At 34.9% G+C, this 16,617-nt stretch overlaps 3 protein-coding genes across 4 annotated transcripts; 1 reads left to right on the forward strand and 2 right to left on the reverse strand.

Moving 5' to 3' along the window:
- Positions 1-3,755: 3,755 nt before the first annotated feature.
- LOC111708899 (hexokinase-2) lies at positions 3,756-6,300 on the forward strand. Of its 2 annotated transcripts, XM_023482406.1 has the most exons (7): positions 3,756-4,213; positions 4,521-4,665; positions 4,735-4,846; positions 4,908-5,523; positions 5,591-5,733; positions 5,799-5,836; positions 6,110-6,200. In XM_023482406.1, the coding sequence occupies exons 1-6, from the start codon at positions 3,822-3,824 to the stop codon at positions 5,834-5,836; spliced, it is 1,446 nt and encodes a 481-aa protein (XP_023338174.1). In that variant the 5' UTR covers positions 3,756-3,821; the 3' UTR covers positions 6,110-6,200. The 2 variants fall into 2 exon arrangements, with proteins under 2 accessions (XP_023338174.1, XP_023338173.1); XM_023482405.1 differs by lacking the exon at positions 5,799-5,836 and having other exon boundaries at positions 6,110-6,300.
- Positions 6,301-10,146: 3,846 nt separating this feature from the next.
- LOC111708888 (transient receptor potential channel pyrexia) lies at positions 10,147-12,550 on the reverse strand. The gene is made up of 4 exons (XM_023482396.1): positions 12,139-12,550; positions 11,592-11,738; positions 11,303-11,397; positions 10,147-10,462 (listed from the first exon to the last, which is right to left on the reverse strand). The coding sequence occupies exons 1-4, from the start codon at positions 12,190-12,192 to the stop codon at positions 10,246-10,248; spliced, it is 513 nt and encodes a 170-aa protein (XP_023338164.1). The 5' UTR covers positions 12,193-12,550; the 3' UTR covers positions 10,147-10,245.
- A 1,371-nt stretch (positions 12,551-13,921) lies between these two features.
- LOC111708889 (uncharacterized) lies at positions 13,922-16,433 on the reverse strand. Its single transcript, XM_023482397.1, has 4 exons — positions 16,327-16,433; positions 15,115-15,647; positions 14,656-14,771; positions 13,922-14,162 (listed from the first exon to the last, which is right to left on the reverse strand). Exons 1-4 carry the CDS (start codon positions 16,355-16,357, stop codon positions 13,937-13,939), a joined length of 906 nt encoding a protein of 301 aa, XP_023338165.1. The 5' UTR covers positions 16,358-16,433; the 3' UTR covers positions 13,922-13,936.
- Between the last annotated feature and the right edge of the window lie 184 nt (positions 16,434-16,617).

Genomic DNA, 16,617 nt, shown 5'->3' on the forward strand with positions numbered 1-16,617 from the left:
CTTCTCAACCCTGCTCCTTTATTCTACTCATCTCAACTCTTCTCCTCTACTCTACTCTTCTCAACCCTGCTCCTTTATTCTACTAATATCAACTCTACTCCTCTACTCTACTCTTCTCAACCCAGCTCCTTTATTCTACTCTACTCTTCTCAACTCTACTCTTCTACTCTACCCTTCTCAACCCTGCTCCTTTATTCTACTCATCTCAACTCTACTCCTCCACTCTACCCTTCTCAACTCCTCATCTACTCTACCCTACTCAACCCTGCTCCTCTACTCTACCCTTCTCAACTCTGCTCTTCTACTCTACCCTTCTCAACCCTGCTCCTCCACTCTACCCTTCTCAACCCTGCTCCTCTATTCTATCCTTCTCTACTCTACTCCTCTATTCTACCCTTCTCAACCCTGCTCCTCTACTCTACCCTTCTCAATCATGCTCCTCCACTCTACCCTTCACAACCCTGCTCCACTACCCTCCTTAACCCTGCTCCTCTACCCTCCTTAACCCTGCTCCTCTACCCTCCTTAACCCTGCTCCACTACCCTTCTCAACCCTCCTTAACCCTGCTCCTCTACCTTCCTTACCTCTGCTCCATTATTCTTCCCTGCTCTTCTTATATGATGAATTTTCCTAAATCTGGATTATTCATCGCTCATCTTTTCCAAGTTCCTCCCTTTTATTTCCATCAATACTTAGTTACCTTATCTGTTCTCCCCAAGATTGTCAATAAGATTAGATTCATGGGTTAAACAGTTTTGTGTTTTCAGATTATTGATGAGATGAGCTAGGTTGGATTATCAATCTCGGGGCGGAACTTTTTAAACTTGGATTTAAAGTATCATCAGGGTCTCAAAATTGTGACACAACACTGACACCCTGAGAATGCCCGACCTTATCTCAAATTCTCGTCAACGAATTCCGTCTTATTTCCTGGTTGGTTAAACATTAACATCGTAAACCAGAGTAAAGAATAGAGGCCTGTGGGAGCTCATTAGACTTTAGTTTTCAAGTCAACTATAATTTGCAGACATCTACTCATGTATGCAAATATAATGTTTTCTGCACTAACCCCTATCTTTCTAAATATCTCTTTCATTCATAAATAAGCATTAAGCCAGCCTGCCTCTGAAATGTCTGTTATGCAGAGTTTAAAAATGTTTTGGATTATACATACAATTCATGTTTTAGCAATTCTCAAGGTATAAAGTAGAAACAATTATATAATATAGAAGCATCGATGCGATTTAAAATTAAAAGTAAAAACTGTAATCCTTAATGTTATACATTGTCATTTTTCTAGCTTTTCTAGCTTCTAGCTTGTATTTAATTCGGACAATTGCCTCCATTGTTTCTGTAGCTGCATAATCCTTTAAGGGTACCGAATTGAAAATTTTGTGCTTCACCCTTAAATATAGTTTTTGAATTATATACAAAATGTGTTTACAGCTGCATGGAATCGTAAATGTAAGAAAAAGGTTAAAATATTTTTTACTGTGCGGAAACCATTCATGCTTTTGCAAGGTGGCTTACCAAACAGGAAGATGAAGAAATGGCTTAAAGGGACTGTACGCGTGAATTTAAGTGACTCTCCATGCAATGATGGAAAGGTATTTTTTACAAAGGTATCCTTTAAACCTTTGACTGATCGTCGAAGCCAGAGAACTCTGTGTGATATCTCTCAAACGTGTTCTGATTTTCGTAAAACGTGAGTATTACGGTAGTGTAACTCTACAAGCATATCGCTACATGTATTGTATACCTAAAAAATTGTCTATGTACGTTTAGAGGCCGAATTTAAAGAATTTGAGTGGAGGTTTAAATTTGAGACGCAGTTCAAATAGGGTTAGTTCCACTGAAAAGTGTATGTTTGGCGGATTTGAGACGCGGCTCAAATTCATTAAATTCGGACTGAAGCGGGTTTTAAAAATTTGGAAGGATATATTTATTGTCTACGACTTCTATAAAGTAAATATATTGATATTTCTTAAATATAAAACAGCTTTCAAATATAGTGTTCATGTTCAACAATTACGTTCATTTCTGTAGAATAATAATAGTAAGTCAGACATTCTTGATTAGCCCCGGATTTAAAGGGTATTTTTGTGAATCGTACACGCCACTCTACAACGGAATGGTCACTTAAAATTATGCCTACAGTCTCTTTAAAGATTGTCTTTGATCTCTGATAGCGATCTCATAACGAAATGTTTACAAAAAAGTTGCATTTCATAATATTTTGAACATCCTATTTGTATATAGAATTGTAACTACTGAGGATCGTCATGATGGCGTGAAACATTATGTTTAGTATAATTCTTTTTAATAGAAAGAATGTGAAGTTAAAAACTGAAATATATGACTAAATATATATACCCTTCTCAACCCTGCTCAGCTACCTTCCTTAGCCCTTCTCCTCTACCCTCCTTAACCCTGCACTCCTCTACCGTCATTAACCCTGCTCCTCTACCCTATGAGGAAGCCTTATATCGTATGGTTTTCATTTTATTCTCTTTAGGTTATGGGATTTGATAAACAATTCTGAAACGATTTTTGTTCAGAAATATACGATTTACAGTCTTACACTTTTTATTAGATTAGAAGGTTGAAGTGTGACGTTTACTCACACAAAATTTGTGTCTTTTCTGTTAGTTTCTGTTTGATGTAGCCTAGATATTCCTGCCATTTCATAGAGGTTCATTTTCTCTTGGATTTTCTGCCACGGTTCTTAGATGCATTGCTGGAACCAAGTATATGTATATTCGTCCATATTGGGGCTAAATTATATCCCTCCCCTGTAATCAAAGAAGATTGGAATACAAAGAATTAGCATATATATCTACCAATAAACTTTTCAGCAGTGAGCTAGAAAACTACTTCAAGCTCCATGAGGAAATATTACAAGGAACTTGTTTACTAGATTTCAACTCCGGACTAGGACAGTAATAGGGAGGAGTAGACCTACTTAACTACCACATTTGCATAATTAACATCAACCATATAAAGAAAATATGCGCTGCCCCTTAACATATTCTAAAATGACTTTATTTGAGAACTGTAAAAAGTGTATGCATACAATGTAACAGGTGGAAATGAATATGCTAACAATTTTTTTCAGAAATCAAGTTGTGCATAAGAAGATAAGAAGGCAAGGAGGAAAAAATATATTAATACATGTGTATCTTACAAATCTTTTTTTGGCATACTTAAATACACATTTGAAAAAGAAACAAATTATTGTGAAATTGAGTATTTCGAAAAAAATATATATTTATTACCCCCCTCCCATGATAATGATTTTTAAACCACAAAATAAACTAAGTAAGCAAAAGTTGTAAAAGGTAAAAAGAAACTTTTTTTTGGGGGGGGGGGAGAAGCTTAACCCGAAATTCAGCTCTAGCTATAGAAATATATCTCCAGTTTCAACGCCAACAACCCCCCTCGCCACCAAGGCACCTATGCACGCAATGTTTTAATGCTTATTAATAAATCACTAATCTATTCAATTCAATAATATCCAAATCTATAATCAATTTTAAAATATTTTCATGCGTATGTATCTATCTATATTATTCATGTAGATATATGTTCTTACCTTTCCGACAATCTAGATATTTTTTAGCAATTAACGTTATTATTAGCAATTTGACATTATTCTTAATTAATAGTCAAAAAGATGTTTAAATATGAAAGTTTCATGAGAGATTTAAACTTTCACTTTTCATGAAATCCTTGAAAAATATTTCTAAAATGCTCGAAATAAAGTTTAAAATCCGGGATATTGATTGTGAAAGGGTTTCAGTCCACACTTAAATTTTCTTAAAATGGAACCACAGGTTGAAGCTATTACAAATGTATCCAATCTGGTCAGTCCATCTGCTAAGACAGAACGAATGCAACTTCTCAATAATATCATAGCTCCTTTGTATATTAGCAACGATTTATGCTGTACGCTTGAGAGGAGAATACGGATGTCTGTTGAGTGGGGATTAAGGCTGAAAAATAACCCGTTCACTTCTATAAAATGTTTCCCAACCTACGTCAAATCCCTCCCAACCGGGAAGGAAGAATGTGAATGTCTTGCTATCGATCTTGGTGGAACAAACTTAAGGTGCATTCTTGTCAGTCTTAAACAAGGGAGGGAACCAGTTTTGAAGGAACGTAAAGCAGTTGTTCCTATCAGCGTTCAACAAGGAACAGGAGAAGACCTTTTCAGGTATTTCATGCTTAATAACAAAAAATTTACCAATTGATTAACGGTTAAATTATTTTTCTTTCAAAACTCTCTTCCAAAATGTATTGGCACTGCACCGTTAAAGGGATGATAAGCGTATTTCAAAGTGAGAAATTCCCAGAAATAATAGCTTTTGAGTTGAAATAAAACGTTATCTTCTACATTTTTGATCAGATTAAGGTTTCAAGGATATCGTTGTAAATCCGGCAATGCTATCTTTGCATGGGTCATTTAAAATTACACTTACAGTCCCTTTAAAGGCAAAATTAGATTGATAACTATTTTTAAGGTTTGTTGCTTCTGAAATGAAATCCTTCCTTGATTCTCTCCCTGGAGGATTACCAAATGATTCATGTCTTCCCCTAGGATTTACGTTTAGTTTTCCTTGTTCACAAACAGCTTTAGCAGCAGCTCAGCTTCACCATTGGACCAAGGTTAAAATTATAATTTAATTTATAAATTAAGATTGTTCATTTATTAAATTAAAGAATGGTTTTTTATAGGGTTTCAAGTGTAGCAACGTGGAGGGTAATGATGTTGGACGGCTGCTCAGTGAAGCTCTTTCTGCAGCAGGACTTAATATATCTGTAGTTGCTGTTTTAAACGATACAACAGGTTTTAAAACATAAATTATCAAAAATTTAACCAAGAAATTCTAAACCCCGCTCTGTTTCAGGAGCGCTTATGTCGTGTGCTTTCAAGGATCCTTCGACTAGAATTGGTCTTATCCTTGGAACCGGAACCAATGCATGCTATGTAGAGAGACTGGACGAAGTGGAGACAGCTGATGGATCGGAGGGGAGCATGGTTATCAACACTGAATGGGGAGCATTCGGAGAGAAGGGAGAGTTGGATATAATCAGAACAGTCTGGGACGCAGAGTTGGATAACATGACTCCGAACCCTGGTCAACAGGTACTGGAGAAGATGGTGGGAGGAATGTATCTCGGAGAGCTGATTAGAATTATTCTAGTTGATCTGAAAACCAGAGGGATTCTACTAGTTGGTGCTTATCCTACCCAGGAGTTTAGTTTACTTCAACCTGGAACCTTTACTACTCATCATCTGTGTGAGGTAGAGAGTGATCCTCTAGGAGAGTTTACCAGATGCAGGAAGGTTTGGGGTAAGCTTGGTATCCCGGATCCTACTGATGAGGATTGTTTTGTTTTGAGAACTGTTTGTGAAGCAGTCTCACGTCGTTGTTGTCTGCTTCTAGCTGCTGGGTTGGCTGCTCTTCTCAAGAAAATGGACGAGAAAGATGTAACCATAGCAGTTGACGGAAGCCTCTTTAGGTAACAGTAACATATTTTTTTAAAATCCAGAATTATTTAGCTAAGGTTTTCAATATTTGTTTTCCAGATACCATCCTCACTTTGGCAGGAAGATAGAACATAGAATCCAGCAACTGATGGGAGCAGGATATAAGTTCAGGATGCTCATGTCTGAGGATGGATCAGGGAAAGGAGCTGCAATCATAGCTGCTGCGCTCAGTATGGAGCAAGGTATTTACAATTCATACTTTTATTAGGCAATCAGATAGATTTGTAAATATAAATACATTTATTAGGTTCTTGCTCTGCTAACTCCAACCAATCCAGTAATTAGGTAAATTAGTACTCTCAACTTTACTAAACTTTTTAAACCGGGTAATATATACAATACAAGGACAAGGGCTCAAAGACATTATTTCGAAGTTTATGTTCAATATTATTTAATTCGACAGTTCATGTTAATTGAGATGAATATAAATACTTATATATCGCATACAGATTTATGTAATAAATACAGTTATGTGATAATCATAATAAACTCATATTGTAATCTATGTATATAATATGTATGTGTGTGCAAAGATATAATAATGTAAGCTTGATTTAGGAGAAGAGCCAGGAACTCGGTCTTTACTTGATGATAAATCTGATAAGAGACTCAGTAATAATGATGGATGGGAGTTTAATATGGTTTAACCTGACCTTGTCAAGGATTATCTAAACATATATGTTTATAATTCAGTATATTAAACATGTTCATGTCATTAGTTTTAACAAATAAGTATATATTTAACCTAGTTTTGAGAGTTTTTCTTAATAGAAGTATTATTTGAACACTGGACAGGGAGTCCTGCGAGAACCATGGGATTGGGAAGTTTATTGCGTCTGTAAAATTGTTTTTTTCAAAGATTCAATGAAGACAAAGGTTTGTGTAGATATAAAGCTTGGTGCAAGTTGTTGTCTCAAATCACAAATAAAAAGTAAAATAGGTAGCTAACCGTTCTTGAACGTACAGACCTTAGTTTTGGAGGGAGGCTCATAAAAATTGTATACTGAACTAGGTAATAGATGTAGAAAGGTCTGGAAAAAGAAATCAACAGAAAAAAAGTTAATAAAGCATTTAAAAGGTGTCTCCAACTGTACAGGGTGTGTCTTAAAAAAACACATCATTATCTCACCAGGACGGAGTGATATGATTTGACGGAAACTAGTTTTCAATCATCCTCGTGCATGAAAACCAGGAACAGATTGAATTTCTCTCCGCAATACCATGCAAGTTAAACTGTGTATTACGGTATATTAGTTCCGATACTAATACTTGATCAATTTCTAAAGAAATGGGCCAAATCTGTAAAGTTCACTTAACCAGCGAATATATCTTTGAACAAAACTACACCATTCATTAAAAACAATGGATATAAAAATATTTATAATACTGAAGAAAATATAGGAATAGTTTCGTAAAAGGACTGCAAGCATAGAGAATAGAATATATAGAGAGGAATTAAAAGAATCTCTCGGTATGAATTTTTTCAGTCCCTTTCAGTCTGAAAGGGAGTTCAAAGTGTACAAATCATGTAAATGTTCACAAATTATACGCAGCAGAGTACATTAATACAGTATGTTCCCTAGACTATCCATTTCAATTTCGAAATTTTTAAACTGTTAAATAAACTTTATAATTTGAATTAGGTGAATAAAAAACATCATTTAATTTATAGTTATAACGGAAAATCATCGTTAGTAAAGTGAAAGTCTATGTGAAATGATCATTGGTCAATTACTCAATTATGAAATCAGCCTATTTCATAATTTGTTTTTTTTAATATTAATTTTAGATTTTATTTTCAAAACATTTAGTTAAAGAAAATTTTTGAATTGAAGATTCTGATTCCAAAATAATTTTCCCATTTGAAAATTTGTAAAATGAATTTAAAATATTAAGTTTATCTCCATCCTCAATTTTAGTAGAAAAAAAGTTGAACCATATGTTGATATCTTGAATATTTCTAAAATATTGGCTTTCAAATAATTTTCAAGAACATTTTTGTATAAAATGATGTTCCAGGGTCCAAAAGGTTATATAGCACAAAAATGTTAAGTACACCTGCAGTATGGAAACAGTACAACAAAATGGCCGTTTTACACTTTTTTCTAGTAAATTCCTCTCTATATATTCTATTCTCTATGACTGCAAGAGTTTAGACAGTAATTTTAGGTCATCTTCCATTTTAGAATGGTAAGCAATAAGTATACTAGGTAGATTGGCTCATTATATTATAGGTTATGTATGAAATATAATATACATATATTTGCGCAACATTAAGTTGTAATTGTGAATTGGTTTTGGTTATCTACCATATTTATCTAGAATAGAGTACTCACCACTTAAACTTTATATTCAAGTTCATTTTTTCTACACCATTCACTTGAAATAAACAGATGTAGATAGATAGATATATTTCAGTCAACTGGTGAATTGGCATATATATTTTAAATGAAAATGTGTTATTTTGGATTAGTATTGAATAACGTCATTTCTTAGATCACCCCCCCGGTTAATTTTAAACTAAGGTTCCTAGGACGGTGTTATCTGTTATCCTTTTCGGAGAAGGCTAAATATGAGAATGCCATGTTTAATTTAACTATAAGGATCAAAAAACAGTGATATAAAGCTGTTTTTAAATATATCTTTTTAACTGTATAAAAATCGTGATCAGTGATCAATTCTTAAATCATTCATTTCATAATTATTGTTTTTCAGTAAAAGTGTCATTTTTTAAGAATATTTGAATTCAGGAATTCATATAGAGCTCACGTAGAATATTAATCTTAATTCATAAAACTGGAAATTAAACCACTTTTTATTTGAACAACAAGGTCTTAATAAGGGACTATTAAACTCCCTGTGTAGGATAAGATGGTAAGGATTAAACTCCCTGTTAAGGATAAGATGTTGAGGATTAAACTCCCTGTGAAGGATAAGATGGTAAGGATTAAACTCCCTGTGAAGGATAAGATGTTGAGGATTAAACTCCCTGTGAAGGATAAGATGGTGAGGATTAAACTCCCTGTGTAGGACAAGATATTGAGGATTAATCTCCCTGTGTAGGACACGATGGTGAGGATTAAACTCCCTGTGAAGGATAAGATGGTGAGGATTAAACTTCCTGTGTAGGACAAGATGGTAAGGATTAAACTCCCTGTGTAGGATAAGATGGTGAGGATTAAACTCCCTGTGTAGGATAAGATGGTGAGGATTAAACTCCCTGTGTAGGACTAGATGTTGAGGATTAAACTCCCTGTGTAGAACAAGATGGTGAGGATTAAACTCCCTGTTTAGGAAAATATGGTGAGGATTAAACTCCCTGTGTAGGACAATATGTTGATGATTAAACTCCCTGTGTAGGACTAGATGTTGAGGATTAAACTCCCTGTGTAGGACAATGTGTTGATGATTAAACTCCCTGTGTAGGACTAGATGTTGATGATTAAACTCCCTGTGTAGGACAAAATGTCGATGATAAAACTCCCTGTGTAGGACAATATGTTGATGATTAAACTCCCTGTGTAGGACAATATGTTGAGGATTAAACTCCCTGTGTTGGACAATGTGTTGATGATTAAACTCCCTGTGTAGGACTAGATGTTGAGGATTAAACTCCCTGTGTAGGACAATGTGTTGATGATTAAACTCCCTGTGTAGGACTAAATGTTGAGGATTAAACTCCCTGTGTAGGACAATGTGTTGATGATTAAACTCCCTGTGTAGGACTAGATGTTGAGGATTAAACTCCCTGTGTAGGACAATATGTTGATGATTAAACTCCCTGTGTAGGACAATATGTTGATGATTAAACTCCCTGTGTAGGACTAGATATTGAGGATTAAACTCCCTGCAAAGGACAATATGTTGATGATAAAACTCCCTGTGTGGGACAATATGTTGATGATTAAACTCCCTGTGTAGGACAATATGTTGATGATTAAACTCCCTGTGTAGGACTAGATATTGAGGATTAAGTTCCCTGCAAAGGACAATATGTTGATGATAAAACTCCCTGTGTGGGACAATATGTTGATGATTAAACTCCCTGTGTAGGACAATATGTTGATGATTAAACTCCCTGTGTAGGACTAGATATTGAGGATTAAACTCCCTGCAAAGGACAATATGTTGATGATAAAACTCCCTGTGTGGGACAATATGTTGACGATAAAACTCCCGGGGTGGACAATATGTTGATGATAAAACTCCCTGTGTAGGACTAGATGTTGAGGATTAAACTGTAGGACTAGATTAAACTGTGTTAAACTTTGGACACTGATTTTAGGAGGAGGGGGGGGGGGTCGGAAAGGATTATAATTGGGTTTGGTTTCTGGATTGCGCTGAAGGGGGAAGAGGATTGAATCTCAGCATGTGTTTACAGTTCTATCTCTAGGTATCACGAGCAATAGATAACCTGGTACTCTGATCTGTATCATAATATTAAATACAGGTCGGATACTAAACCCTATTTACAGCTTAATTCAACCTTTTGGAAATAACATGGCAGCATTGTAGATACATGTTCATTGTTCATCCGTGCTAGGTTCTAAATACTAGAAATATATAGTTTTTGTCCTGGAAATTGATGGAATGTAGTCTTTTGCCAACAATAATATTATATATTTAATGTAAAATATAGAAAAAGGCACACAATAAGAGTAGATATAAAGAGTATTCCAGAATTGAAAACATTTTTAATTTCCGTCCGTTTTTAGCTCCTCACGGAGTAATTTCATCTGGGTTGAGAACTCGGATTGAAGCTTGATCATCTTCTCGGAGATCTCCTCCTTGATGTTGTCCAGGCTCTTCATCAGATCATCCAACCCTTCCTTCTCCTCTCGTCTTTGTTCTCTTTCCGTGATAGTTTCCCAAATATTCTGTTTTGTCATAACATCCTTCAGCTTCCAGAAACTAAACAATTCATCAATTAATAAAAAAACAGGGAGCCCAGTAAACATAGGAATAAAAGTGATTGATTAAAGGGACTGTTAGCGTTATTTTATGTGACCTTACATGCAAAAAGTGCAATGCCTGGTTAACAACGGTACCCTTGAAACATTTACCTGTTCATCGAGTAGAATAATCTTTCTGATTAAAAATTTCGAAAACCGCTGTACGCTGTGTACAGTCGTCTGTTACTTGCCTAATTCGAAAATAGATCGACTGTTTTACGTTTATTTAAGCGTTTTAAAACATTCAAGGGTAATTTTTTATTTTCTCCACTTTTAGAAAGTAAATATTGATATTTTTTAATTATATAACAGCTTGCAAACATAGTGTTTAGAAAATAAAAGCGTTTCAGTAAATAATTAGAGATTTGTCTGAAAAGGCACTGTTGTAAATCGGTCGATGTTCCTCTTTAAATGGAAGGTCACTTGAAATTACGCTTACAATCCCTTTAAAGATTGAAAAAGGGTGAACTATGAGGATTGTCTGATCGCATTTCTTTGTTTCTAATTAAATTAGAACTCAGACAGTTTTACGTTTCTTTCCAACATTTTTAAACGGACAAAATACTGAAAATCGTCTCAACATTATAATGTATAAAAAGGCACGCCACATTTTGGAAATCTCGGAAACAGTGTTATATATTATTTATTATGATTAAATAACAACATAAATGTATACAACCATTCTAAAAATTCTATAAATTATAAATGGTTCTAGAGGTCAGCGAGGTTTAATGGCAATGATATATTTTAAAAACTAAACCCCAATTAAGTTTTGACTTTTCTTATTGAGAAAACTTACGTAGATTCCTTAGAGTCCAATCTAATCTTCTGAACTGATCTTCTCTCCAGGATAAAGGATGGAAGAATCTTCTCCAGCTCAAATATCTGCTCGACCTAAATATATTAATATTATGGAGAAATAAACAAGTTTAAACTGCAGAGAAACATAAATGTAAGAAAAAAGACTGAATGAATTCTGTACAGTCGTCTCTGAAGTCTCATCCCTTGTGGGTAACTATTGTATCTAGGGTTTAAATTTAACCAATCTGAAAAATAACTATTATTTTTCTGCCCCTTAGTGCCCTAACCTGAGATGAAAGCTTCTTGAGTTCTGCATGATCCTGAACCTCCTTGATATCATCTACAGCTAGACCCACGAGTAGGTTCATCATGATAATTGCCATCACAAGAACAAATATAACGAACATGAAAACTGTTGCTCCAGGGAACGGAAGCTGAAAAATCAAAGATTAAAAACCATATTACAAATTTAGTTTGTAGACTTCTTTCTTCAAACATGTTACTTACACCAGAAACTGTTGACCTCCACATAATAAATATTAAAAGGTCAACCATTATTCCGTGAAAATCAAGGCCGAGTCCAAATACAAAATAACCGCCAAGTAAACCTTGGCATTTATCTATTAATAACTAATGTCCATTAATCTACCAGCATGGGTGTCCGTAACTATCCATATTTACCCACTGATTCATCAAAATTCTATAAATCTACCTCGTAATCCAAAAATATTCCCATTAATCTACCTGGGAATTTATAAATATCCATTAATCTACATGGTAATCCATAAATATCCATTAATCTACCTGGGAATCCATAAATATCTATTAATTTACCTGGGTATCCATAAATATTCCCTCAAACTCGTACTCTCCTGTGGCCATAACCATCGTCTTCAGCACAGAGTATCCAATACTATCGAAGGCCGGCTAAACAAACAAAAGAGTTCAACATACAAGCATGTTCCAATAAACATGGGAATTTAGCTTAAAGTATTATTAAATAACAATGGAATTAAGCCTTGCCACAAGCTCAAATTTCTAATCCCTATATCTTTGGACCTGATGATGAAAACCTTTTAGATCTTGATCTTGAGATTATTTTATCTAACACAATCCATAGTTTGATAATTCGGAGGTCTACGACATTGGGTTGCAAAGATCATGGGGATAGTGGCATAGACTCGATTCCTTTACTAGGATATAGTACGACTCCTTGTCTTTACAATATGTGGCTTTAATATTCTAAAAATTTTAGATTTTTTTTTTACAAATTGGGTATTTTTTATTTTCATATTTTTTACAAATTACAATTTTAAGCGACTACTAATNTTGTATTTCTTTATTTTTACTGTGAACAGTCTGAATTTGAGTAGCCAGCTTCTCCGCAACATTATGCAAACTCATCATGAAGCTGACTTGTCAATTTTTATATAGGTTTATACCCCCCCGGATATAAATTAGTAGAAGTTGAAGAGATCTCCATAGCCTAATACTGCATTCAACTAGGTTCAAGGTGATCTAGGAGAACCCCCTAAGACAAGTACTCCCATGTCAAAATGCTGATTCCTCTCAGAACGTTTTGATTAAGATTCCACAGTATATGGGTTTCTGAGTTCCACTTTATCTGCTCGTGAAGTAGGTTAAGGTTGGAGGTTTATGAAGTAGAGGGGTATCGAGAGATCTTCTTCCAGAAAATCCCTATTTTTTCCTCTGGATTTATACATCTTTCCGATGTGTATGCGGAATTTGAATAAATTATCACATTATTACCCATTAGATCTGCACCGCAAGTATCCCTTTATCCATAGTGTGATCAGAGATTTACCATTAATATCCCTTTATCCATGTGTGATCAGAGATGTTCCATGAGGGCTCCAGTTGCTGAGTAAGTAGTTTAGGTAAAAAGCTGGATTGATGTATAATGTATAATATACTGCTATAATGCTTTAAGACTCTTTTTAATTATTCTTCCTCTATTGGATTATTACCCTCCTGTTTATGTATGGTCTCACTAAGCATTCCAGCATTTCAGGATACCCGCTTTTTCAGCGCCTAGGCTTAAATAACAAGAAAAGCTCGGGAGAGAGGTCTTACACAGACCATGATATAGGATCAACTAAATTTTGAATATTTAAATTATAGATAATTTTAAAATTTGTAACTTTAGAAAACTTCTTAAGTTTTTATCAGTTTAGAAGGTATAAAACAGGATATCTCAGGAGTAGGGAAATATATAAAAAATTGATAATTGCACATGAATAAGTAATAACTAATCTTCCCGTAGACAAATTGATTATTATCAACTGCGAGTTCCCAGTTCTCTGCAGAAAAGGGCGAAAAAAGGTGTTCTTAAAAAAATGACAAATTGGATCAAAAGGCAAGTTTTTTTTATCCTTTTAACCGAAAATTTATTTATTTTCCCCAAGAAAATCATCCATTTTCCCAAACTCAGCGAATAAACCACTAAAAAAAACTAAATAACTTTGATTTAAAAAATGAGGTAGAACAGGTACTGTTATGAATCGGAAATGCGATTCTTTCCCCTTTTTTCAAATGGAGTCACTTGACATTACGTTAACAGTCCCTATTAACTGATTCAATTAAGCATGACAGGGAAAAATAATTTTGAATTTCAGAAGAAAATCATCCCAGTCAAAAACGCAAGATTTTGTGAAAACACCCAGCATGATAAAAGCATGAATTCGTCACCTTGTTTCTCTGGATTATTGTACTGAAGGTTAGCAAGAGCTTGAGTTTGCTTTCTATGTCTTAAATCCATCTTCTCCTCCTCCTCATCCTTCCTGCTCAACCAGGAGCTGAAGGAGTTGATGGAGCTGTTCAATCTATGAGCTTCCAACCTGAATATCAATATCAATATATTGTTTAATCTGTGAGTTTCCAACCTGAATATCAATATATTGTTTAATCTGTGAGTTTCCGACCTGAATATCAATATCAATATATTGTTTAATCTGTGAGTTTCCAACCTGAATATCAATATCAATATATTGTTTAATCTGTGAGCTTCCAACCTGAATATAGTTCAATCTGGGAGCCTCTAACCTAAATGTTTAGTTTAATCTGTGAGCCTCTAAAAGTATATTGTATAATCTGTGAGCTTCTAATCTAAATATATAGTTTAATCTGTGAGCCTCCAAAAATATATTGTATAATCTGTGAGCTTCTAATCTAAATATATAGTTTAATCTGTGAGCCTAGATATGTTGTTTACTCTGTGAGCTTCTAACCTAAATATAAATTGTTTAATCTGTGACTTTATGACCTTAATACATTGTTTATTTGTGAACTTCGAACCCATTTATATCGTATCGAGTTAAAAAGTACTCCAACCTGATTTTTGGAGACTCGAAACAGCTGACATCAAACCTACTACTGGGTGTGAGAAGAGTAGTGTACCCTGAAGGTTGATCATCCTCCTCTTCCCGATCAGAGTAAACGTCTTCATCCTGATATTAAAATCAATAAAAACTTAAATAAAATGTGTAATTTAGAATTTCCTAACAACCCTACTTTTATTATGTTAACCGTATAACATTGTAAATAATTATAAAGTTTTTTTTTTTAAACAATATTTTCTATTTCTGAATCTCAAATTTCCAAAAGCTAAGAAAATCATTTCATGAAAATACAGTTAAGTTTGACTACAGTATTAAGAAAATGGTTAAGGTTAAAGTGTTTTTACACCAATTTCGTAACATTTTACGTTTGGCTAAACATTTCTAACAGATTAAATTTTCTTAAACATTATTTTTTTCTTTTATTGATTTAATTTAAAAAAAAAAAACATACCTTTGATCCAATGGACATAATGTTGAAACTTTTCTTTGATGCTGAACTTCGACTTTTAATTGTCACCGGGGACGAATACGATATGTATCCGTCCAGACTAACGTTGCTCTGCAAATCGTTGATCCAATTCGAGATTCGCTCAACAGTTTTCGGAGACTGAACTACAGAATCCGGATCCGTTGAGGTGGTTTGAATACTGCTCATCTTATCCTTCTCTCCTACTCTACTCATCACCTGATTACTCAACATTTCAATCACCTCCGTCTTTTCATCGGAGGGATTCAGGCTTTCTCCGATATAATTTCTTACGTCAATTTTCCGGAAGATATTCGAAATAATACTGCGCGCAATCTGACTTCCGGTCTCGGTGCACGCGAGGCTCTCACGCTCCTCGTCAAGGGTTTCAGTTTGATTCATCTCGTCACTGACCAGGAGCTCCGGTAGAGTGGATAGACGAGTAATGTCAATATCTGAGAAGGTTTCTTCGTCAAATCCCGTCAATAGGTCTTCATCCTCGTCACAACTATAGGATTCTACAAATAAAATTCGTCAACTATCAAACTCATACAGTGGTCGGTCAAGAAAAGATCATTTTAAAAGATGAATGAAATATACCAGGAATCGTTTTACCGACTTAATGCGCCGCTGGTGAAGTTGTCCGGTAAATAATTCTGGACTTTATATGTTCGCCATCGGTTTGGCGGAGACTAAATGTTTAAAGGGATTGTTGGCGAGGAAGAGGGTGTTCAAAAGGATAGTTGGGTAATTTCCTATAGAACGATTTTCACTCCCCCCCCCTCCTATCAATTTTGTACATGACTTTTTCAAAAAATTTCACTTAAATGCAAGACATGTGGCCGCAGCGCTCGACCCCCTAGCCTGTCCTAGCCGCAGCGCTCGGCCCAGAAAGCGTCTTAACCTAACCCTACGCCAGGGGGGGTCCAAAAATTGTTCTCTAGGAAATTATCAACTAGTGTCTTATATATTGCAACCCATAGAATACGAATTGATAGCAGGGGCCTTGCAGGTACCAAAAATCGTTCTCTAAGAAATATCCCATAACCAGAAAGCTACGAAATAATCTTACATTGCATGTAGTAGTTGTTAACGTAAACGGACATTAAAAATGTTTTAAATCCAAATCATGAACAGAAACAACTAATGATTCAAGGCCAGAGAGTTTCAAAAACGAACGTTATTATAAATGATTACCAAGTTCAGTATTCTGCCGGTCTCCCGCCATTCTCAACTGAATCCTGAAACAAGAAACAGGTTTTCTGTCTGTTAAATATTATTGCACAATGTTTGGAGCAATGCCGCGCAATATTTAACAAACGTTTAGGGATCGTCTTTTTAATAGTAAGGTTGTAGATGGACTTCTGAGGCCGTTCATTCCATAAACTACATTGGTCGAGAACTTGACGTCTCCTATATGGGTCGTCAAATGTACGGAGAAATATCTATCAGATGAGAATTTAGCATGAGACATCTTGCGGCCAACAT

The sequence above is a fragment of the Eurytemora carolleeae genome, unplaced genomic scaffold, assembly GCF_000591075.1.
Source record: "Eurytemora carolleeae unplaced genomic scaffold, Eaff_2.0 scaffold603, whole genome shotgun sequence".
In the NCBI taxonomy this organism is placed as follows: Eukaryota; Metazoa; Arthropoda; class Copepoda; order Calanoida; family Temoridae; genus Eurytemora; species Eurytemora carolleeae.

What these genes read in the sequence shown, in the direction of transcription:
- LOC111708899 (XM_023482405.1), top strand. Translation starts at nt 3,822, where the DNA reads ATGGAACCACAGGTTGAAGCTATTACAAATGTATCCAATCTGGTCAGT. An exon ending in ACAGGAGAAGACCTTTTCAG is followed by an intron (nt 4,214 to 4,520) that starts GTATTTCATGCT and finishes ACTATTTTTAAG; the next exon opens with GTTTGTTGCTTCTGAAATGA. An exon ending in AGCTTCACCATTGGACCAAG is followed by an intron (nt 4,666 to 4,734) that starts GTTAAAATTATA and finishes GGTTTTTTATAG; the next exon opens with GGTTTCAAGTGTAGCAACGT.
- LOC111708888 (XM_023482396.1), bottom strand. Translation starts at nt 12,192, where the DNA reads ATGGTTATGGCCACAGGAGAGTACGAGTTTGAGGGAATATTTATGGAT. An exon ending in GAATATTTATGGATACCCAG is followed by an intron (nt 11,739 to 12,138) that starts GTAAATTAATAG and finishes TTGATTTTTCAG; the next exon opens with CTTCCGTTCCCTGGAGCAAC. An exon ending in TTGGACTCTAAGGAATCTAC is followed by an intron (nt 10,463 to 11,302) that starts GTAAGTTTTCTC and finishes TGAATTGTTTAG; the next exon opens with TTTCTGGAAGCTGAAGGATG.
- LOC111708889 (XM_023482397.1), bottom strand. Translation starts at nt 16,357, where the DNA reads ATGGCGGGAGACCGGCAGAATACTGAACTTG. An exon ending in TTATGTCCATTGGATCAAAG is followed by an intron (nt 14,772 to 15,114) that starts GTATGTTTTTTT and finishes TTTTAATATCAG; the next exon opens with GATGAAGACGTTTACTCTGA. An exon ending in TTCGAGTCTCCAAAAATCAG is followed by an intron (nt 14,163 to 14,655) that starts GTTGGAGTACTT and finishes ATTGATATTCAG; the next exon opens with GTTGGAAGCTCATAGATTGA.